Source organism: Otolemur garnettii, unplaced genomic scaffold, assembly GCF_000181295.1.
Source record: "Otolemur garnettii isolate 467f Iridium unplaced genomic scaffold, OtoGar3 scaffold00009, whole genome shotgun sequence".
Taxonomy (NCBI): Eukaryota; Metazoa; Chordata; class Mammalia; order Primates; family Galagidae; genus Otolemur; species Otolemur garnettii.
In genome coordinates this window covers 11,205,573-11,229,147 of record NW_003852404.1, presented here as the reverse complement: position 1 = coordinate 11,229,147, position 23,575 = coordinate 11,205,573, and the positions used below count along the sequence as shown (strand labels likewise).

The window sequence follows — 23,575 nt, the reverse complement described above, 5'->3', positions numbered from 1 at the left end:
AAAAAAAAAAAAAAAAAAAGAAAAAAGAAAAGAAAGAGAAAACCTCTCACTTTGTATTATTAAATTTAGAATTTTTTATTAAGCTTGTTTTTAATTTGATAATGACAAGGATACTTCTAAAAAATGACAGTGAGTTGTAGCTTTTAAAATCACAGTTTAGGTTACTACTGAGAAAGATATTTTAGGAGTTGACACCTATTGTGTTTAGCATCAAGTAGATGTTTAATTTTTGTTGCATCACAATATGAAAATTGGTTCTGCACAGTGGTGTCATAAACTAAAATGTTTTCAGTTTCAAAACTGACTGCTTTAAAATTTTTCATTGTTTACTCTTATATAGCTCATCCTTTAACTAAAAAAATCAAAACTGCATGAAAAACCAATGTTTTTCAACTCTCTTTTTGTTTTGTTTTGTTTGTTTTTTGTTTTTCAACCCTTTTTATCTCACACTTGAACCTATAGTCAAGCTTTCAGGGCACACTTAAATGATGTTGACCAAAAAGGAAAAAAATGTATATATATACTTCCTGTGCTTTGACCTTCTTTTGAAAATAATTTAATTAATGAGTTTAAACATTTTCACAGTACATGCAAGATCCTCTCACTGCACACCCATGTGCTGCAGCACACAGGAAAAATCACCGCAGTAGTGCCCCCTTCTTCTCAGTCTTACTTTTTGCAATTTCAATTACCTGTGGCCCACTTGGGTCCAAAAATATTAAATGAAAACTTCCAGAAATAAACAACTCACCTGGGGTGGGAATTACCTCTTTGTGCAGACGTCGTCTGCTCCTGATATCCAACCTCTTAGGCATCCTTGTGGCTCGATGATGCAGGATAGACAAATGGTCCACCTTCTGCTGTACCGTCAGAAGGCCAGTCCTCCCTTGCCTAATGCTAAGTCACAGTGCCTGTGTCGTTCACCTCATATCATCTCATCACCTAGGCATTCTATCATTTCACATCATCACAAGAAAAGTAAGTACAGTACAATAAGATATTTTGAGAGACCACATTCACATAACTTTTGTTACAGTATATTGTTATGATTATTCTATTTTATTAAAAGTTATTGTTGTTCACCTCTTACTGTGCCAGGTGTATAAATTAAACTTGATCATGGGTATGTATATGTAGGAAAAATAGTGTATAGAGTTCAGTACTCTCTGTGACTTCAGGCATCTGCTGGCGGGGGGGTCTTGGAAAGTGCCCTGCAGATTAGGGGGGACTATCATGTTCCATTGCATCTTCTCCATAATTAACTTCATTTCTGTTCATTCAGCAAGTATTTACTGAGTATCTACTGTATAACAAGCATTGTTCTTTGCCCTTTGGATTATAGGCAAAGAAAATAAAGGACCCTGCCGTTAGTACATAAGTGCATGATATAATGTGTTAGAGGATAATAGGTGCTATGGAATAAGGAAAAACCACACTAGGATCAAGGGAATCAGGAATGTCTGTGGGGGTGGGTAGGGTGAAGTTGAGTTGAGATAATAAGATGGTCAGAGTGATCTCATTAGGGAGGTGTCCTTTGCACAAAGACTTGAAGAACCAAGGGAGTTAAGAGACATGAGCAGGGGGTGGGGAGTATAGATAAAAGGAAATCCAAAGGCAACAGGCCAGGTTGGGTACATCGTTTTGACCAATAAAAACTCTAGAGAAATGGAGAAATAGTTCAAGGTTGCGAGCAAAAGAGTACCATGATCTGACTTAGCATTTTAAAGGGTCACTTTAGCAAATGCATTGAGATTAGATTCTGGACAGGCAGAACAGAAGCAGGTGGCCAGTCAGACGGCAATTACTATAATCCAGGCAAGAGATGTCAGTGCTGAGGCCAAGTGGTATCCGCGAGAGGAAGGAGACGTAGTCAAACTCTGGACACATTTTGAAGACAAAACCAATAAGGTTTACTGATGATTTGGTTATGAGCTGTGGTAGGTGGAGCCACTAGGGACAACTGCCAGATATTCAGCCAGAGCAACTGGAATAATTGAGTCCCTATCATTTGAGGGGGAAAAGGTAGAGCAGTTTGAGAAAGAAAGGCAGGGTTTGAAATGTCTCTTAAACCATCAGGTGGTGAGATCAAATTGGTATTTGGATCTGAAGTTCAGCAAAGATGTCTAGAATGGAGATAAATATTTTGGAGTTGTTATTAGCACCTGGCAGTGTTTAATGCAACAAGTGTGAAGCATATCATTAAGGAAAGAAATAGAGAAGCAGAGAGGACCTAGGTTAGAAGCCATGTGATGGAAAACTAGGAAAGTGTGCGGTCTTGGACACCAAGTGTAGAAAGTGTGTTAAGAAGGGTGTGATGGCTTGGTGTCTGTAATCCAGCAGCTAGGGCACCAGCCACACACACCAGAGCTGGCTGATTCCAACCCACCCTGGGCCTGCCAAATAACAATGACAATTTTAACAAAAAAATAGCCAGGTGTTGTGGCAGACACCTGTAGTTCCAGCTACTTGGGGGGCTGAGGCAAGAGAATCACTTAAGCCCAAGAGTTGGAGGTTGCTGTGAGCTGTGACGCCACAGCACTCTACCAAGGGCAACATGGTGAGACTCTGTCTCAAAAAAAAAAAGTATTGCCTTTTATTTTCAGATTATATTTAGTCAAAAAGCCAAGCTGTTGAAAAGGATGGTGGTGGAATACTATTTCTTTATCCCAGGGAGGGTGAAGTCTGTTCTGGTATCACTTTATCAACCTGAAGTGATAAGGTGGACTCTACAAAAATTATACTGTGACAATTAGACTTTTGCATACTGTTATCTGAGCACAAATACCTCTGTCCTTTTTAATACTTGATCTCAATGAGTTACAAAAATTCAACCTTTATTCAATAGTACAGACTCCTTTCCTGACCGCTCCTGGAGGCAGCTCTGAAGATCTCAGTGGTCAGGACATGTGCAGACATTCATTAAACCATGTCTTTTCTCAGTCCTGCTAATTGAACCTGAAAAATGTGTTTCGCTGTTAGCTTGCAGTTGATGTTTAGCAGAAGTCTGGAAATGAAAGAGTAAATCGGAGAACCGTCTTTACCAAAAAAAAGGAAATTAGAGTCTCTGGATTTAGAGTACTTCAGAAATCAAGTTAGCCAATTCTGATCAGTCTTGCCTGACAATTGCAAATATGACAGTTCAGCGATGCCAAACCATTGTTTCCTTGTTCTGCACTTCAAAATAAATGGTTCATGTTTCTTTGACTTCCTGAGGACTAATCAAAGGAAACATGAAGCAACAATAAGCTGGGAGGTTTTCCTTAGTGTTCACATTTCTTCTGTAAGCACTTATGGCAATAGAATTTAATTAATAACACATGGATGAAACGTAAGGCCTAAGATTTTATGAGTCATCACCCAGCAGGAAAGTTGGAAAATGAAGTTTACACAACTCTCACATGTGAAGCATTGAAGTTTGATAGAGACAGAGTGTGCATGCTAAATCACCGGGCATATAAAATTCTTAATATTTTAAAGATTGAACTATCAGAGAATAGTCTGCTAGAGACCAATTTCTTTATCCAAGCTTTGTGGGCAGCCAAAATTTAGAAAGCTAAATAAACTGAGTAATAAGGGGAACCCCATAATTGTGTGCAGAGGTAGGTTAGTAGTATCTGATATAAGAAAAGTAATACAAAAAAAATCTTATTCTTGAAAATTATACAAAATGTCCACACACTGGTAGGCACTCCCACCCCCACCTGCTGGGCCTTGAAAAGCGTTCCTTTAACAGAGGACACCCCAAAGCTTCAGCCTCAGTAAATACAGGGTCAATCTCTCTCCCTCTGTTTACCTATTTATTATGTTTTATAAATACTCTATTTCATAAAACATTGAAAACATTAGCAGTTTTCAGCTCCTCTGAGCTATGCAAAAATAACCTCATTTTCAGATTATAACAATTTATATTTGCAATTATATATAACAATTATAACAAATTATATTTGCAATTATAACAATTATCAATTTAACACATTGATATAAGAGAATCCTTTTGACAGTGTTAATCCCTGCAAAACACAATTTGTATTCATAACTGCTCTTAAAAGTTGAAAACATTTAAAACATTTAACTATTTGTCAGTGATTTATGAAATTAACTCAGTAAGACAGAGAAATAAACTTCAAAGATATAAAGTTTAAAACAATACAAAGCATCTATATGGGATAGAGATAGAGATAGTTTAGTAGATAATAGAGTGTTCTATCTTATAGATGTTGTTTAAGTGGTTTTATAAACCTAAAATCACTGTGGAATAATCATTTCTCCATTCCCTGACTCAAACAGCCCTTGAATAATCTGTGTGTGTTAACTGGATTAGGGTGTTTTGTGCAGAGAGTCCCAGACTCTCACAAAATTTCAAAACCAGATTGATAATTCAGAACCAGAATTTAGAACCCAGGTTCAGAAACTTGGTTTTGACCATTTGCCCGGAGCTGACAGATGCTGGAGAAGTGATTTGCAATACCTGACACCAAAATGATTTGCTTGACAATCTTATCAGTAAGTTCAATTTCTCCTGAGAAATATAATCACAGATGCTGTCAGGGTGTCTGGACTTTTAATCTTTAAAACTGTATCTAGGCCTAGGAGTTGGGGAACTACAATTTCAGGTAAATGGCAGTAAATAATTTTAGGTTAATAAAGCTTTCAAAGCCTTAAGCACCCTCTCTACTAGGGATGCACCTATGACACAAACTCAGACCGTGTGTGTCATTCATGAGAGCGACACTCCGGCTTGTTATTCCTCACCTCTTTGCCATCACACCATATATCTATTTTAGTTTTTGTTTTTGAGACAGAGCCTAGAGCTATCACCCTGGGTAGAGTGCTTTGGCATCACAGCTCACAGTAACCGCCAACTCCTAGGCTCAAGTGAGTCTCCTGCCTCCACCTCCCAAGTAGGTGGGACTACAGTTGCCTGCCACAAGGCTCAGCTATTTTTTTTTTTTTTTTTTGGTTGCAGCTGTCGTTGTTTGGCAAGCCCAGGCTGGATTCGAACCCACCAGCTCAGGTGTATGTGGCTGGTGCCTTAGCCGCTTGAGCCACAGGCGCCAAGCCCATATTTTGTATCTGACATCTTTAAAGCTTTTCTTTTGTATACTAATAACATTTTAAGGCCAATGTTTCCTGGTGCCTTCATCTTGAGAACAATAAGAACAGTGGTCCTCAACCTTTTGGCATCAGGGGCCAGTTTCATGGAAGACAAATTTTCCACAGACTGGGGGTGGAGCGGTTTCAGGATCCTTCAGGCACGTTACATTTATTGTGTACTTTATTCTATTATTATTGATTACATTGTCACATATAATGAAATAGTTATGTAGCTCAACATAATGCAGAATCGGTGGGATCCCCGAGCTTGTTGCCCTGCGACTAAGACAATCACATCTGGAGGTGCTAGGAGACAATGACACCCAGGGGTGCTGCTGATAAAGCCTGTGACCAGATGCAGCTTCCTTGTCACTTGCCACTCCCTGGCGGGGTTTTGATATGTAGAGGGGTCTGCAAGCAATCGATTTAGTATGGTCTCTGTGCGGTCAGACCTCTCTGCCGATGATCATCTAAATTTGCAGCTGCTCCCCAGCACTGGCATCACCGTCTGAGCTCTCGCTCAGATCATCAGGACTAGATTCTCACAGGAGGGCAACTAGATCTGCACATGTGCAGATTACAGCAGGGTTCCCGCGCCTATGAGAATCTAGTGCTGCAGCTGATCTGACAGGAGGCAGAACTCAGGCGTGATAACGAGCAGTGGGCAGTGGCTGTCAATACATTTGCTGCCCCATGGCGCACCTCCTGCTGGGAGTTCCTAACTGGCCGTGGCCACTGGCCTGCAGGTTAAGGACCATGTAAGTAGAATATAGAGTGGTCAACCAACAGCTTCCTGTGAGTATGTTATTCTTACTAGCATCAATTTTGGAATGATATTGATATTGAAATGAATGATATTTTTTCATCCTGTCTTGAGAGTCTACTAGGTTAACGTTTGCCATCTACTAAAAATTTGTAGTTAATGTCACAGTTGAACAAATTATATTTGGCAAAAATTGTCACTTGGAGAATATGAGGAAAACATTGCAGAATCCTGAAATAGCTTCTTTCCTGTCCAGATAGGGAGTGCCTGGTGAGAAGTTCAGCCCCTGATGGCTTTGTTAGGTCAGTGGCTACCATTAAACATTTGAAGATGTGCTAAAGACCATTTCTTTGGAGTTTTTGAGAATTCATTTTACTTTGAGAACTTTTTTTTTTTTTTTTTTGAGACCGAGCCTCAAGCTATCCTCCTGTGTAGAGTGCCATGGCATCACAGCTCGTGGCAACCTCCAACTCCTGGGCTCAAGCGAGTCTCTTGCCTCTGCCTCCCAAGTAGCTGGGACTGCAGGCGCCCGCCACAACGCCTGGCCATTTTTTGGTTGCAGCCGTCATTGTTGTTTGGCGGGCCCGGGCTGGGGATTCGAACCCGCCACCTTAGGTGTATGTGGCTGGCGCCTTAGCCGCTTGAGCCACAGGCGCCGAGCCTTACTTTGAGAACTTAATTCATTTATTTCATCTCTTTCCAATACCACCTAAAAAAAAAATGAATCATCCAATTGTTTGGACAATGGAATGCCCTGAAAGTCTTCCTAAATTTACTAATGCCCATAATCTATGTGAAAATGACTTTATGCTGAGTTCTGAAGCACCAGCGGTCCCTCTTGTACTCGAGTTGTTAAAGAATTAGAAAAGAGGGAAGACATAAAACTTCCAGGTAGTATATATTAAATGTACGTGGTTTATTCAAGCGAGTTCATTCACCGTTCCTATTTATCTATTAACACTGTTAAAATGGCAATTTGTAATATACTCTCTGAATAATATCTTTACAACTATGAAGTTTGAAAACAGATCTGAAGCCCTTGTCAGAGTGTCTGTCAGTATCAACTTGTATACCACTTTCTCGTAACACCTCTCACTGATGCGGGGGGAAGGGGAGAGAGGGCGAGCTGTGTAGGTCGACTAACTAGATGCACACCTGCTTTCTAAGGGACTGTGACACTGAACAAAGCATTTAACTTCTGTCTCTGTCGTCTCTATCTCGTTTAGCTTTTCCCCTACCCCTTAGATCTAGTATCCTGACTGACAGTGCGACAGATGAGCATGTTGTCAAACTTCTAATTCCTACCTCACTGGGTTATTTCCTATCCATAATAAATATTATGGGTGGTGCTATTTTATTCCTTACTGCTAACCCTATATAACTTTACATATTTGTTAGTAGAGTAATTGTCTATCAGTGATCATCAAAACCACCTGTATATTAATTTTTGTTTTTTAGAACATATGAAAGGATCTATATTCATAGTTTTTATAACTTGTGTTTATCCATGATTTGGCCTGTACTATACAATACTATACCTCTATGAAACTTCAATTTTTCCTAATCCTGTTTTCAATTAAAGGTGTTAACACTCGTATAGTAATTTTAAAATTGGGGAAGTTTAAAGTAAGTATTTATTTGTCAAACAAGATTATCTTAGAAAAATAGTACAGAGAACAAGAACTTTTATTCTTAAAGTTGGGGAGAAAAGAAACACGAAAGGTTTCATTTGACTTGGAGTTATTTGACTAGGAGTGCCTAGCAGTTCTGGAAATAATCATCTCTAACCTGAGCGTTTGCTAATGCTTTTGGAACACATCTACAACTGTTACAGATGTTTTGTAGCTAACTTTAAAACAATTGTTGACCTTACCCAGCGGCCCTACGTGACAACTTTTTAGTTTATTTTCCTATTTAATTTATTTTGGAAAAGTGAAGAAAAAAATGAAAAGCAATCCAAGCAAGCAGCCAGCAAGGCTGTTCCTAACATCTGTTAGTGATATGTCAACATAAAATCCAACATTTTGTTTTTATAAAAAGATTTATTAGGTACAAGTTCTTAAAAAGTGGATTTCAAGACTAAAAAAGCTAAAACAAGGTAGAAATCTTACAACAAATAAAAGTTTAAGATTCAGAATGTTCTGTTCAAATAAGTTCAACATAAGTGACCATGAATTTTCAATATTTTTATTTAATTCACATGCAGACTTTAAATAAATGGAGGAAGTAAGGTGGCTAGTAGATGACATTTAAAATCATAGAAATAAATATTGAGCTACCAAGACATACTGTCTATCATTAATTTATTATAACTAATCCCCTTTATAATTTTTTTCTTTCGTGATTTTGCTAGTTCAACTAATCCTTTTTAGCATCTGGGATACCTTTTTCTGTTCAAATATTTATATATATATATAATTTACAAGGGAATTAATGTAATTCCTGAATTTTCCACGGAAGTCTTAAAAATGATTTTTTGAAATTTTAAGAAATATTTCTCAAAGGAAGGTTTAGCAAACAGAAAACTGGAATTAAGAAAGACAAAAAATTATTTCCTTTCCCAACAGTTCCTGAAACCCAGTTTCTAAATCTGCTAATGTCAGCCAGAAAGGCAGAGCTTGCTGAAGGAAATAAACATTCTCAGCAGGCAGTGTGGCGTTTGAAAAGTTCAAAGCCACGAGGATATGGAGGGAACAAAGATCATCCTTTCCTATGTTGCCCAGACTTTTTTCCTCAACTGGTTTTCAGGGTAATAGGATCTTCATTGTTTTGTCTAAAAAGTATACTAAACTACTTCAGAAATTACAGGAATTGTCAATCACAGTTGCAACTTGTTTGAGGGCACTAATTCATGCATTGCTAAAGGAGAAAAGAGACGTTTTCAAAGTACACTTTGAGATTTTCACAGAATAACCACTTGGATTTGGAATCCCTGGCAAAAGTGTTCAGAATCTGTCATCACATGTAGGAGTAATGTGACAAAGCACAAGAGCATATGAGGTCCTGTCTTTCCCCAGCTCACCAAGGAGGGCTCAGGCTTGAGTACCTTAATCTTGTCCCTTCCTCTGTTCTCCAAGGATCCAGGTTCCACCTTTGGACTCCCCAAAAGAAAATGGGGAGGAAAAGAGACACTAGGAAAGAAATGGATGTGGGGGGTTTCTGAGGAATTTAGGATAGAAAAGAGAGAACAGCTGATAGGTGATAGGCGTATATGGAAAAGAGCGGGGAAGAAGGGGGTATTTAAAAGGATGGCTTGGACCTCTTTGATGGTTCTTGACATATAAGCAGAAGAATTATTTTAAAGTTATTCCTTGGTGGCCTTGACACCTCTCTTAAGACTATGCCATGTACGTCCCTGCTTTATCCAGATGTATTTACAGCTGTCAGTGAAAAGGTTCAGTTCACTCCCCCATTCTTCACATAGACACCAGGTTTGCCAGTTTCACTAATGAAGAAGTTTGTAATTTAGAGATATAGGGTCTAAATAGTTCAACAGGATAGCTAGACATTTGAGTCCTCTATACTTTCGCAAATATGGATTTCTCAATTAGATTTGCTGTCCAGGATTCTAAAGGACAGAGAAAAGAAAACAAAAAATTTTTCAGGATGGCATGGGTTTATTAGGAGTGATAAAGTCTGGCACAGTGAAAAGAGTAATTTACATGGTGAGATAGATGGATGGATAGATGGATGGATGGATAGATGGATGGATAGATAGATAGATAGATGGATAGATGGATAGATAGATAGATGAATGGATAGATAGATGGATGAGTTCATACTTACCATGCACTAAGCATGTTGCCTGACTCCTAAGTGCTTAATAAACCTTAGCTATTATTGTTCTTTCTCAAGAGACCACCAAAGTTTGTGTTCTCCAACTCACTTTCTTTTCTCTACTCTAAATCTGTGGAGCAGGTCTATTATATGTATTATAGTTTCTCTTAAATTGTTGTCTAAGCTGCTTTGATAGCAGCTTATTTAAGTTTCTCTTAAATTGTTGTCTAAGCTGTTGTCTAAGTCTACTTTTTCTTTTTCGTTTTTCTAATGGTCATGGTTTTTAAACATGAACCGTCAGGAAGCACTCTGTTTTCCTCTCTGGTTTGGTTCTCCTCTCCTTGAGGCAAAGATCACTTTGTTGCATGAAGATATGAGATGAGAAAGAAAGCAAAGGGCCAATATTTCAGAAGGTTGTGATGAATGACACACAATTTTTAGTCTATAGATGAGAACTGACATGAATGGATGAGAAGATAGATGCACATCTCACAAGCAATGGTTAAGTTTCTGGCATGAGTGACATGTGGATTGTGATGCCTTTCACAGTGATGGGATTTGTAGAAATAAAACAAAATTTGAGGACAAGCTGGTGAGTTTTCTTTTGCTCATGAGTTTGTTGTGCTTGTAGGAAATGGGAATACATCGAAACCTCCATAATTGACCACTTCCACATACCTCCTTAAGCTGACCCAACTTTCATAGACCAGACATGCACCACATGTACTCAGTGTACAGGGCCTAGTTTCTCATGTTGACCCCTTTGTGTGCTGACCAGTTTGTTACAGTTCCTTGTTTGAGCCACTTACAGAGAGGTTCTAGGAAAGGGGTTTATGGAGTTAATCTCAAGAGAGAGATTAGAGGTAAAGAAATGGATTTAGGAATTTGGGGCATTAAATGGTAGTTGAGTCCATGAAAGTATAAATGACAATATAAAAAGGAGATAGTTGAGGCAGAGAGGCGGTTTCTGGATGGACGGACAGATGAATGCATGGGCAGAACAACTCACAAAAGAGAGAGAGAAAATGAAGCCCCAGGACCAGAAAGGAAGGACAAAGGCAGGGAGAGAATCATGGCACAGAATACAAGGGCGTCAACAGTGACATTTCATAGAGAAGTCAGGGAAGATAAAGACTGAAGAGTGCCCATTGGATATGACAACAGATAGGTCATTTTTGCCTTGGTGGAAACAGAGTCAGTAGACCATAGGAACAGAGGACAGCTGGTAGACGATCCGAGGAAATACATTTCTATTAAACTGTAGAAATATATATACTCAAGAAATAACCTTCTTATAGAATTTCAAAATAGACTTAATTGGTCTGAGATTCTTTCTTTTTAGCCAGGGCTGGGTTTTGAACCCAACACCTCTGGCATATGGGGCCAGCGCCCTACTCCTTTGAGCCACAGGCACCGCCCTGTCTGAGATTATTTCATGTATGATTTTGAAACAACACCAATTCACTATTGTATAATTATAGCACCTTTCCAAAAGAATTGCTTGCCTTTGGGAACTCTTCAGTAGTATCACTTTGATCTGAAGGGCCCCCCCCCCATTTACTCATTAATATGCAATAAGAAATGGGTTCATTTATTCAAAAAATATTTATTGTGTCTTGCTTTATGCCAGGCACTGTTCCGGGTGTTTGGGCTCTATCAGAGAATAAAACAGACAAGAGTCTTACCTTTGTAGTGTTTATATTTTAGAGATGTATACTTATAGGAAATTATTTAAATTATTTTTAAACATGGTCCTTAAACTGGACTACCGACTGGCATCCATAACATGAAATAGCACGAAATGATACATACCAAAGCTTGAATTAGAAAGTTTTAAATTCCAAGTTCTGCTGCTTTCTTGTTTAACTTCTAATAATGCCTACCACATCAGATTCTTTTGAATTTTGGATTTTATCAGATAAAAAGAAGTGTGTGAAGTGGACGTTTTTAAAGTGAACGTTTCTGTATTAGTGTAAGGGAGTGATAATGATACCAACAGTGGCAGTAGCAGCAGCAGCGTCACAGAACTGTGAGATCACAGTAGCTGTTGAGTCTGACATTTGTTTCAATCCATAGACCAACCCTAGAAAATCCCTGAAATGTTTTTTGGGGGAAGAAAATAAAATGATCTGCTTGCATTTGTCATCATAATTCTCACAGTTTATATGCATCCTTTATACATTTTACCATCAAAAGTATGTAAAGTGACTCATTTCTTATTTTTCTTTTTTTTAATTTCTTGAGAAAGAGCCTCAAGCTGTCACCCTGGGTAGAGTGCGGTGGCATCACAGCTCACAGCAACCTCTAACTCCTGGGCTCAAGCGATTCTCTTGCCTTAGCCTCCCAAGTAGCTGGGACTACAGGCACCCACCACAACGTCCGGCCATTTTTTTTTTTTTCTTTTTTTGGTTGTAGCTGTCGTTGTTGGGCAGGCCTAGGCTGGATTCAAACCCACCAGCTCTGGTGTATGTGGCTGGCGCCCTTAGCCCATTGAGCTCAGGCACCGAGCCAAATGGCTCATTTCTATATGACATAGGACTGGTCAGGATAAATTCATAAAGCTGCTTATACCCTTGAATTAGGCTCCAAGAACAATTAGCTTTTACAAGATCGCACAGTAAGCTGGACTAAGGCTCCAGGTTCTTGTTTAATGATTAGGATAGTGAGAGTACATTCTTAGTGGTGGGGCGTAAATAGATTCATAAGTTCTGCTGTGAGAAATGTTTAAAGGCCAAAACCACAGTACAGAAAAATTAAAGAGACATTCATAGTTTCGTTTTGTCTTTTCTGCTTTGATACTTTAAAACTTATATATTAGAAATTGTGTAAAACTATCACGGAACATGAGGCTAATTTTTTTGAATATTGCATTCCATTCGAACATTTGAAAATGGACTTATCCTATCTGTTTTAATCTTTCAGATCATAAGGCTTATGGATTCTCTGCCCCAAAAGACCAACCAGTCACGGCAATAGAGTACCAAGGTACAGTATCTTACTGATTCTCATAGGCTGTATTGTTTAAAGAACTCATGAAGACGCTACACACAGATTATCTTTCTGTTTGTTGAGATCTTCAGTCTCACCTTACGTGAATTCCTTTGCCTGAAATATTGCTTCATGCTGTTTTGACCTCTTTCTCTACCTCCTCAGTGGCAATTTTGGACATTCAATATGAGGCTACATGTACAATGAAGGTCACTTATTACATAAATTATCTCCAACATAGCAAATCTAATTTGTAAAACTGGGAGATGGAGATCTTGAAAAGTTTCTAGCCAGCTAGAAATGGTAAATGGAAATTAACTCTTTAATTCCACTCTGTAGAAAAGCCTAATATCCAACGTACTTAATACTAATATGAATCCAGTAGATGATCTTACACACACCCACATAAGAGGAAAACTCAATTTCATTCAATTGGAGGAAGGGAGAACAAGGGGATGGGGAGAGAGAAGGAGGAGAGGGGACTGGTGTGCTCCTACTTAGGCACAGTGTAAGGATATATGGCACAGCTTTTGGGTGCAGGACACAACTTTAAGAGGGCTCTACCTAACAAATGCAAATACTGTAACTTAGTTGTTTGCACCCTCACATTAACCTGAAATAAAAAATAAAATAAAGTAAATTAAAATATATAAAAAATAAATTCCCTTTGGATTTAAGATGACTTTAATGTAGCCTATTTTTGGATTCGATTTCAATATTTATTCTTAGCTTTTTAAAACTATTTATAAGGGGGAGATGATTGATGGGTATAAAATTTCAGGTTTGTAAGATGAAAAAGTTCTGGAGATTGTTACATGTATGACAACATGCTTAATACTGAACTGTACAGTTAAAAATGGTTAGGATGGTAAATTTTATGTTATGTATATTTTGCCATAGTTAAGAAATTTTAAAAAGGAAAGTAACAAAATAAATTAGAGCTTTTCATTGGTTTAGTTAAACTATTGACCACCTAGTAGTTTTTCAAAGGATCTTTTATTTAAAACACAATAACACTAGGCAACCAGAAGTACTATTTCTTAATTGTAATGCTTGTTTGGCTGGAGATTGTAAACATTTAAGAAATAGGTTCTAAATGTCTGATCCCTCATCTTTAGGTATGTCTTGGGTTCCTGGAGTTAGAAAGAGATAGATTTGAAAGAAAGAGATAAAGATTCAAGAAAGGATGGCCGGGCATGGTGGCTAACGCCTATAATCCTAGCACTTGGGAGGCCAAGGTGGGTAGATTGCCTGAACTCACAAGTTCAAGACCAGCCTGAGCCAGAGCAAGATTTTGTCTCACTTGAGCCCAAGAGTTTGAGGTTGCTGTGAGCTATGATGCCTTGGCACTCTACCAAAGGCAAAAAAGTGAGACTCTCAAAAAAATAAAAAAAGATTCAAGAAACTAGAATGGGGAGAATTAAATGAGTTAGTATTTATATAGTGCTTTCAGTAGTGCCAACCACATAAGTATTATATATGCTTATCAAATAAAAATATGCTATAATAAGAATCCGACTATCATTAGAAAATAACAAATCACTTGATAACAAATCACATAAATAACTACAGCAGAACCTCTATAAGTTGACCAAGTAAGGGGCTGTAAAAAACTGGTCAACATACAGAGGTGGTCAACATAAGGAACAAAGCCTACCATAGCTGGTGCATGTCTGGTCTATGAAAATTACGTCAAGTTTAGGAGGTGGTCAGCTATGGAGTTTCCACTGTATTTAGGTTCCCTAAAGTCCTAATGCGTTACATAATTAAGCTAATAAAACACTGTGTTGTGAGTTAGTTGTAAATGGAGAGAGATAGAGAGGAAATTAATGACTGGGAGTAATTTGGGACTAGGGAGCACTTACAGGGAGGATAAACAGGTCTGGGAGAGATGCCAGAAAGGAGGCTGGAAAGGCCTTAAGAGTGAGCGCAGTGGGAGAGGGAAAAGTGGACCAGGATGTCCCTGAAGGACAAAGGAAGCGAAGTTCTCACTTCTCACTTTCCTGGAGGTTTTTATTGTTCTTACAGGCCCTCCACCGTGATACCTGAATTAGGACATCAAAATTATACACTTTAAGCTTACATTACTTTTGTAAAAAATGTATTGAGATGAAATTCACATAACATAAAAGCCATCATTTTCAAGTGAACAGTTCAGTGGTGTTTAGTAGAGTCTTACATTGTGCAACTACCACCCCTGGCTAGTTCGGAAACATTTTCACTATTCTAAAACAAAACCCTGTACCCATTTACATTACTTTCTAATGCATGGTTTATATTTAATATAGAAAATCCTTTCACAATTCATTGCAATCAAATGTTATTCCATTTTTTCATTTCATCTCTGCTACTTTAAGAATAACATTTTACTCTTATTTTTTAAATCTTATTTTATCGTTGTCTCAATCATTCCAGCTTGGTTCTTCATAAAGTATGAATTTATTTCTGACTCTTCCATGTTTTATTTATTTGTTTTTTTATTAAATCATAGCTCTGTACATTAATGCAGTCATGGGGTACAGTGTGCTGGTTCCATACACAATCTGAAATATTTTCATCAAACTGGTCAACATAGCCTTCATGTCATTTTCTTAGTTATTGTGTTAAGACTTTTATATTCTCCATTTAGAAAGATATTCACATGTGCCCTTGTAAGATGAACTATAGGTGTGGTCCCACCAATCACCCTCCCTCCAGCCATTCTCCCCGCTCCCATCCTCTCCCCTCCCCTCCCCTCCCTCTGCCCTCTCCCCATATTCTTGGGCTATAATTGGGTTATAGCTTTCCTATAAAAGCTATAAATTAGTTTCATAGTAGGGCTGAGTACATTGGATACTTTTTCTTCCATTCTTGAGATACTTTGCTAAGAAGAATATTTTCCAGCTCTATCCATGTACTTCCATGTTTTAGTTTTAGACTATTTTATGCAGTAACTTAATTTTACTTAAAGTCTATAATATTTTATAATTCATATAGACACATATGTGTGTTCCACCTAATTCATTCATTATCTCTTGTTTCTCTGGTATCAGGAAATGATGATTTCATTCCTTCTTTTCATCACTGTTATTCTATCACTTCCCATGGTGGTGTCAAGAGCAGAGTGAGACTGAAATCAGGGCAGCTCTGGAGGCTTGTACATTACATAAGCGGCCTTCTGCAGAGAGAGCCAACCCTGAAAGCTGTAAATCAGCGTTTAATAATGTGCATTCCTCTGCAGAAGTGATTCCTGCCAGTTCAGAAGTACTTTGTAGTATCAATTCTCTTTTGTGTTATATAAGATTTGATTATTTTCAACCAAAAATAATCAGAGAATAAAATAAAAAGATAATCCACAGTATAGAATCCGAGGAAAATTAAAATTCATAATGATTCTATTTATACGATTCCCAAAACTGATTATTTTGTCACATGTTGTTGCTAATGCTTTTTCTGAGCAAAGAATTATCTTTTCTTAATCCAAATGAAACAGACATTTTGGCAATGAGATAATCACCTTACATAGAAAAACTTGGCACATTTTTTGGTTTTAATGTGCCTTAAGTTGAGAAAATATGATTTATACCTAATACAGTATTTTTTTGCTGTCCCCTGCAGTGGTATCATTTTATTTCAAATCTGAATAATTTATGGGCAAATTTGTGATGGCATAGAGTATTGATTTCTGTCATGTCAAGGCATGCTTATGACTGCAACTAAACAGAAGTTCCTCATGTGTGAAAATAATGATAATGACCATTTATGGGGCAGGTACTATAGGTGGGGTACTATGTACACCATGTCATACACACATTATCTCATTTTATCTTTACAATAACTTTGTAAGATGAGAACTATTATTTTTATCATTTGACAGATATAGATTTTTTTTTTTTGCAGTTTTTGGCTGGGGCTGTGTTTGAACCCACCACCTCCAGCATATAGGGCCAGAGCCCTACTCCTTTGAGCCACAGGCGCCGCCCCAGATATGAATTTTTTTTTTTTAAGTTGCATAATTTTCTCAATATCAAATACTTAGCAAATGGCAGAGGTCTAACTCCAAATCCATACTGGAAACTATTGTATTATGACACCATAACCTTGAAAACTGAAACAGAAAATTATATTGCCCAGGAGAGCTGGATTTTTCGCTGAAGAGAGAGGGGAGAGTCCTTGGGAGTTAACTTGTAAATTCACTTGGTTCTTTGTCCTCAGATATGGACCCCATGATTCTAGTATGTTTATTCTCTGCATTTGTTTCCTATGGCGGCCATAATCAAATACTGCAAACTAGATGGCTTCAAACAACAGAAATTTAATTTTTCATGTTTCTGGAGTCTAGAAATTCAAGATCAAGGTGTTGGCAGCCTGGGATCTGGGCACTAGCTCTTCCCTTGGTTGGTACCTTCTTTCTCAAAGAACCACCTGGCGAATTCCCTCCCTCTTTGAAATCTTTGATCAAAATTTCACCTTCTACATGAGGTAAACTCTGACTACCCTGTTTTTTTAAATTGACGTCCTGTCTGCATTGCTCCCAACCCCTCTGTGTTCCTTCTGTCTCCACAACCCTCATCTTCTACTGTACTATGTAATTCACTTCAGGATGTTTCTTATTTCCCCAACTTCACCTGCTAGATTAAGATCCCAAAGGGCAAAGATCCTTAACAGTGAATCAGTATTATTCGTTGATATGGCTCAAGAACCATGCCAGGCACACAGTTTGCACCCAACATATTTTGGAAGAATTAGACAGATGTGTGGTCCTCAGCTCCCTAGCCACGACTGTTAGGAACCCAGCTGCACAGCACAGGGTGAGGGCTATGAGAGTGAAGCTTCATCTGTACTTAAAGCAGCTCCCCTTCACTCACATCACCACCTGAGCTCTACCTCCTGTCAGATCAGCAGAGGTTATCAGTTTTGCATAAGAGCATGAGCCCTACTATAACCTGTGCACAGAGAGACCTAGGTTACGGGCTCCTTATGAGAATCTAATGCCTAAAGATGTCAGGTGGAGTTAAGGCGGTGATGCTGGTTCTGGGGAGCTACTGCAAATACAGACTATCATTGGCAGAGACGTTTGACTGCACAGAGACCGTAATAAATCAACAGCTTTCAGACTCATGTCAAAACCTTTCTCCCACCCTCTTTGGTACATGGAAAAGTTGTCTTCCTTAAAACTGGTCCTATGTGCCAAAAAGGTTGGAGACTGATGGGATAGACCAGTTCTCCACATCCTACATAGTCAGGGAGAGAGAGGCTGGAGTGAGGTCATTCGCCTTAGGAAAATTTTCCTAACATAATTTCCCTGGAGTGGAAAATGTGCAAACATAAATTAGGAAGAATTCACTAAGAGGTGTGTTTGTGTCTAGTTAAATATATGAAACAATGTGGTTATTTGAGTGTAAATTATTCCTGAGACGTAGGAGTAAGACATGGAAAATGGGCTAAAAATGAGTGTGGGTGTGTATTTAATTGTTGGAAACTCACAAAATACGGGAAGGAAACCTATCTACAACTCAAGACTCCGGAAGGTCACCACCCATTCTCCTTAATCAACAGAACAGAACTGTGTTTCCTCAGACAGGCCTGGTAGCACGCATTTGTCTTTGTAGCACAGTTGGTTGTAAACACATCTGTCAAGTGGTGGATATGTGTAACGTACAACCTGCTGTAAAATCTATAGGCATCCTTGAAAACAACTTTGGGTTCTTTTCTTCTTCACCTGCCTTTTGTCTGCCCTGCTTTCTTTCCATTTTTTATTATCTTTTATTCCATTCCTGCACTTCCAGCAACAAAATTAGAAACTATAACAAAAAGAACAAAAATCATTATGCTGTCACACAGAAATTGCTACTGGGTTATAATGTTCATACATATTTTTACAGGCCTTTTTGTCTATGCCTATGTGTATATTTTTAATTAAACCTGAAATAATATGTGCGTATTATAAATACCGCTTTCTAATGTGCTGTATCACGCATTATCCTGCATTCTTCTTTAACAATCATTTGCTTGACACCAATACCAGAGGTACAGAAAGGATTTCAACATAATTTCTGATCAAAAATACTGTGCTTTTTTAAGGTCAAAGCATATGCCCCATGGAAGAAAATTGTCCCAGAAATATGTAATTAACATTTTAGAGAGCCTGGTTGGAAAATACTTTAAACATATTTGTATCTGTAAGTTGCCATTTGGCAACTTGAAGCAATTCCCGGACTGGCACTGGTTTTTCTTTCCATTAGTCATTTTGTTTGGACAGTGAAGAGAAGGGGGTTCCTCCAGAGGTTCCAGGAATTCTTTAATGACGCAATTATAGTACATTTCCTGTGATAAAGGAACTTAGCTACATTGAGGCAGTTAAACTTGATGCCAAGACTAAGTCTTTAATAATTTATCTGGATTAAGTGAGGTTATGAGCAATTTGGGGGGCTAGGAATCAACAATTTATTAGAAGACCGACCATATTGGGTTTGTATTAATGTGTTTGTAGATAGGGTCAACAAAGAAGGGATCTGAGTGAAAATGCAACGTGTAGGGTAACTTCTCTGGGTTTCCCAGCATGGACTGGGCTGGGCTAAGTGTCTTTCTTAGCTACTTGGTGTAGAGCGCCCTCTGTAAACCTTCCTCCTGGTACTCATCAACACTGGACTGAAGTGTTATCATCTCCCTTAGTTGCCTTTTCTACCACACCGTACACTCCTTAAAGACTGAGAAATATTTAATCGTAGCTGCCATTTGTTAAGTCCTTACTATGTCCAGGCCTGTGTGTTTTGCATATATTAGTGTATTGAAAGAGTCACGACAACTCTATGAGGTCCCAGCCCATTTTGTACATGAAAACTCAGACTCAGTCAGTAGGGGCAGCTGCATTGTGTCACACCATGATGTGGAAAAACTACAGTGCTTCCTTATCATGTTTGGGTTAAACCAACCTGGTATCTGTTGATATAATTTATGAATGAAGCAGTGAATGAATGAATAAATGAATGAAAAACTATATAGGAGTGATCTAAGGAAGTTTAAAAATTTGTTACCTAATTAAGTAAAATATAAATTATAGAGACACTTAGAAAACAAATGTTTTTGTTGTTATTCCTAGAGATTATTTTAGCCTGTAAAACCCCAAAGAAGACCGTTTCCTCCAGATTAGAGTGGAAGAAACTGGGGCGGAGCGTCTCCTTTGTCTACTATCAGCAGGCTCTGCAAGGTAAGAAGCCGTGGGCTTGATGCGACAAGAGCTACGAATGCCAAGTACACTCTGTAATTTACAGATGAGAATAGGACAGGACTAATTACGGACAATGTGTTTTTATAAGTGTGAGATGAAACCAACAGTGTCTGCGACCTCAAATGCCACAGCCATAAAAACAGAGGTCAGAGAACAGAAGCAGCTGACCCCCTTTGGGTCCCTGCACCCTGCATTTCTTAGCTCAGTAGGAGAGGATGTGAATGCAATTGCTCTCGCTGGCCCAGAAGATTACATTTCCTGAGGGAAGAGAAGGAAAAATGGAGTGGGCTAAGATGAAGGCTTGCTGCTCAGTAATAATGCTCTCACCCTGTTTCTTTAAGTCCTTCTTGAAAGCTAAGCCACTACTAAGTTTAGTGAGTTAAGACTTATACATGGACATGTAATTATAATACAAAGACCATTATCAAGTGCTTTCTTTATTTTCTTTTTTCCCTTCTTTCCTCTTTTTTTTTTTTTGCTTTTTATTTATTGTACATTTCTTTCTTCTCTATACTCTTGCTATTGAATATATGATGAACTTCTTCTTCTTCTTTTTCTTTTTTTCTTTTTTTTTTAAGACAGAGTCTCACTGTATTGCCCTTGGTAGAGTGCCATGGCATCACAGCTCACGGCAATCTCAAACTCTTGGGCTTAAGCGACTCTCTTGCTTCAGCCTCCCAAGTAGCTGGGACTACAGGCGCCTGCTGCAATGCCTGGCTATTTTTTTGTTGCAGTTGTCATTGTTGTTTTAGCTGACCCAGGCCGGGTTTGAACCTGCCAGCTCCAGTGTATGTGGCTGGTGCCATAACCACTGTGCTATGGGCGCTGAGCTGAATTTCTTATTTACAATGTTGATAATGATGGATAAAATGTTATGATGTCCATGTGCCTCAAAATAATCCAGTGCTTAGGAGTATAGATGAAATAAGAGAGACCATGTAGCGATTACTGCCATAACTGGGTGATGGCAAATTGAGGTTCATTTTACTTTACTCTCTAATTTTGTATATGCTTGAATTTTCCCATTATTACATATTTTTAGAGTTGGAAATACAATTTTACAAGTAAATAAGCATGTTATTATTTAAAAATACTGTGTATTATTTCAGTTTTAAAGAAGTAAAAAAAAAAAACTATTTAGAGCTTATAGAAAATTTAAAATATTCCCTCTGTCAAGATTAAGCTTACAAGCTGCAAGTTGCTAATCGCACAACTATCTTCACTTAAATTTTCTACAGTTGCCAGTCTGGCACCCACACATTACATAAAACGCTACTTTAATTTTTTAATTCTGTACACATTGCCATCAAAAGCTAACCCAAAGAAGGCCAAACGTGGTGGCTTATGCCTGTAATCCTAGCACTCTGGAAGGCCAAGGAGAAAGAACTACTTGAGCTCAGGAGCTCAAGACCAGGCTGAGCAAGAATGAGAACCCATCTCTACTTATAGAAAAATAGAAAAACTAACCAAAGAATCTTTTTAAGAGCTCCCCTAGTCCCAAGTTTTTCTTCTGTGGCAGTATTTTGTGGGCCACCACACATACGGTTACTGTTGCAGCCAATTAAACCAGGCTCTCTGGTGTTTTTTAAGAACATGGATATTTTTAAAGGGAAACAAGGAAGAGGTGAGGCAGGCATTTGAGCTGAATTATTTAAAATAAACTATGGAAACATAAAACTGAATATTCCTTTTTGAACATTCTAAGAAATGGCCTTCTACAAAAAATAAATTTAAAATAACAGCATCCTTATATAATTTTTAGGTTTTTAAAATTGAGTTTTTTAATAAGAAAATAAGTGCTTTGGTTACTAAATGAAGTGACTTGAGAAAGGTATTACGTAGAAAGTTACTTGCATTATTACTAACATCAGTGTCTTCTTTTTCTAAAAGGTGATTTTAAAGATCGAGCTGAGATGATAGATTTCAACATACGGATCAGAAATGTTACAAGAAATGATGCTGGAAAATATCGTTGTGAAGTTAGCGCCCCATCTGAGCAAGGCCAAAACCTGGAAGAGGATACGGTCACTCTAGAAGTGTTAGGTGATGTGTGTGTGTGTGTGTGTGTGTGTGTGTGTGTGTGACTTCTGTCTTCAGCCCCACCCCAATCTCCAGCCTGGGGCCGAATTCATTATCACAAAATATATCTTTGTTTAAAATTGAGGTAATTCGACATGCTTTATTGTCCTGAAGATGGAGGAGACCAGGTTACAAGGAATGTGGGTGGCCTCTAGGAGTTGAGGTGGCCCCCAGCTGATAGCATGGAGCAGGGACTTCAGCACTATAGCCACAAGGACTAAAATCTGCCAATACCAGGAGTGAACCAAGAAACAGATTTTCTCTAGAGTCTCCAGATGAGAACTCAGTGCAGCCAACACACTGATTTCAGACAGGGTCTTGCTGTGTTACCAAGGTTGAACTTGAACTCCTGGGCCCAAGCAGTTCTCCTGCCTCAGCCTGATAATGATGCTACACTGTACATAGGAACCTCTTCCCCAAGAATTCATTTTTCTTTTTTTGCAGTTTTTTTTGGCCGGGGTTGGGTTTGAACTCACCTCCTCTGGTATATGAGGCCGGCAACCTACTCCTTTGAGCCACAGGCGCCGCCCAAGATTTCATTTTTTGATAGCTTTCAGCATGTGTACTATTTCTCCTACCATATAAAAAGGTGTCACATGAGACAAGAGAAAAGCAATAAAATTTAAAAGAAAAAATAGACCAGGGAAGGGTTAAAATTTATTTGGTAAAGAAAGAAAATTAATATTTACTCTGTACCTAATAGGTAATTATATATGTAATTTTACTTAATCTTCATTGACAACCTGATTTTTACAGATAAAGAAATGGGAGTTAAAGTATTTTCCCAAGGCTATACAGCTAGAAAGTGTCTGGACCAAGATTTGGATGCAGACTGGATTAAGTTCAAAGCCAATATGTTTCGTCACTACAGGAATCACTGATAGACAGTGACAGCTCATGGCTGCAGTAGGTGGAGGAATGTGGTCTCGCCTTCACTGGTGTTAGGATGAGGCAGCAAGTCAAGAGGATAAAATAGCTCCTCTTCCTTTTCTTGTGTTGTCCAGGTTCCTTCTGAAACGCTAGTGATGTGCTAGTACAGAAGAAATTTAATCCGGGAAACTTGGCAGCATATTCAGCTGGTTTATTTGTTTCTATTGTTGTGTAACAAATTATTCACAAATTTAGCAGCTTCAGTAAACACACATTTGTTATTTATTGGCTCCTGACTCTATAGAGCAGAAGTCCAGCAACAACAGCAGGGTCGGGTATCTGCCACCCTGCCCAGGGTGGTCACACAGCAGAAATCAAGATGTTGGTTGGTCTGAATTCTCGCCTGGAGGCTCTGGGGAACGTTCTTTCCTAAGCTAATTCTTGGTGTTGGCAGATACATTGTGGTTATAAGTCCTGTTCAGAGAAAACTCTCTGTTTTAAAAGTTTGTGTGATGAGGTCAAACCCATCCATGTAACCCCAGTTACATTTCCAAAATCCCTTCACAGAAGTATCTAGATTTGTGTTCAGTGAAATACTGAGAAAAGTATATATATGCCAAGGACGGCAATCTTGGAGGACCATCTTAGAACTCTGCCTATCATAGCTCGTTCTGGATTTTCCTGGATATTAGGTCACATAATTAAGTCTGCTTTACTTCCCAAAGACCAGAATAACCCTAATTCCTTGAACAGGCATTTTCTAACATGGCTAGTTTTAGACAGAATGGGATTTT

At 38.4% G+C, this 23,575-nt stretch overlaps 1 protein-coding gene across 1 annotated transcript in view; it reads left to right on the top strand.

Moving 5' to 3' along the window:
• JAM2 (junctional adhesion molecule 2) overlaps positions 1–23,575 on the top strand; it is a 68,937-nt gene that overhangs the window by 29,392 nt on the left and 15,970 nt on the right. Inside the window, exons 2-4 of the mRNA XM_003783900.2 lie at positions 12,557–12,619; positions 19,704–19,811; positions 21,723–21,875. Of these exons, the coding sequence (XP_003783948.1) occupies positions 12,557–12,619; positions 19,704–19,811; positions 21,723–21,875 (324 nt within the window). The remainder of the gene's footprint in view (positions 1–12,556; positions 12,620–19,703; positions 19,812–21,722; positions 21,876–23,575) is intronic.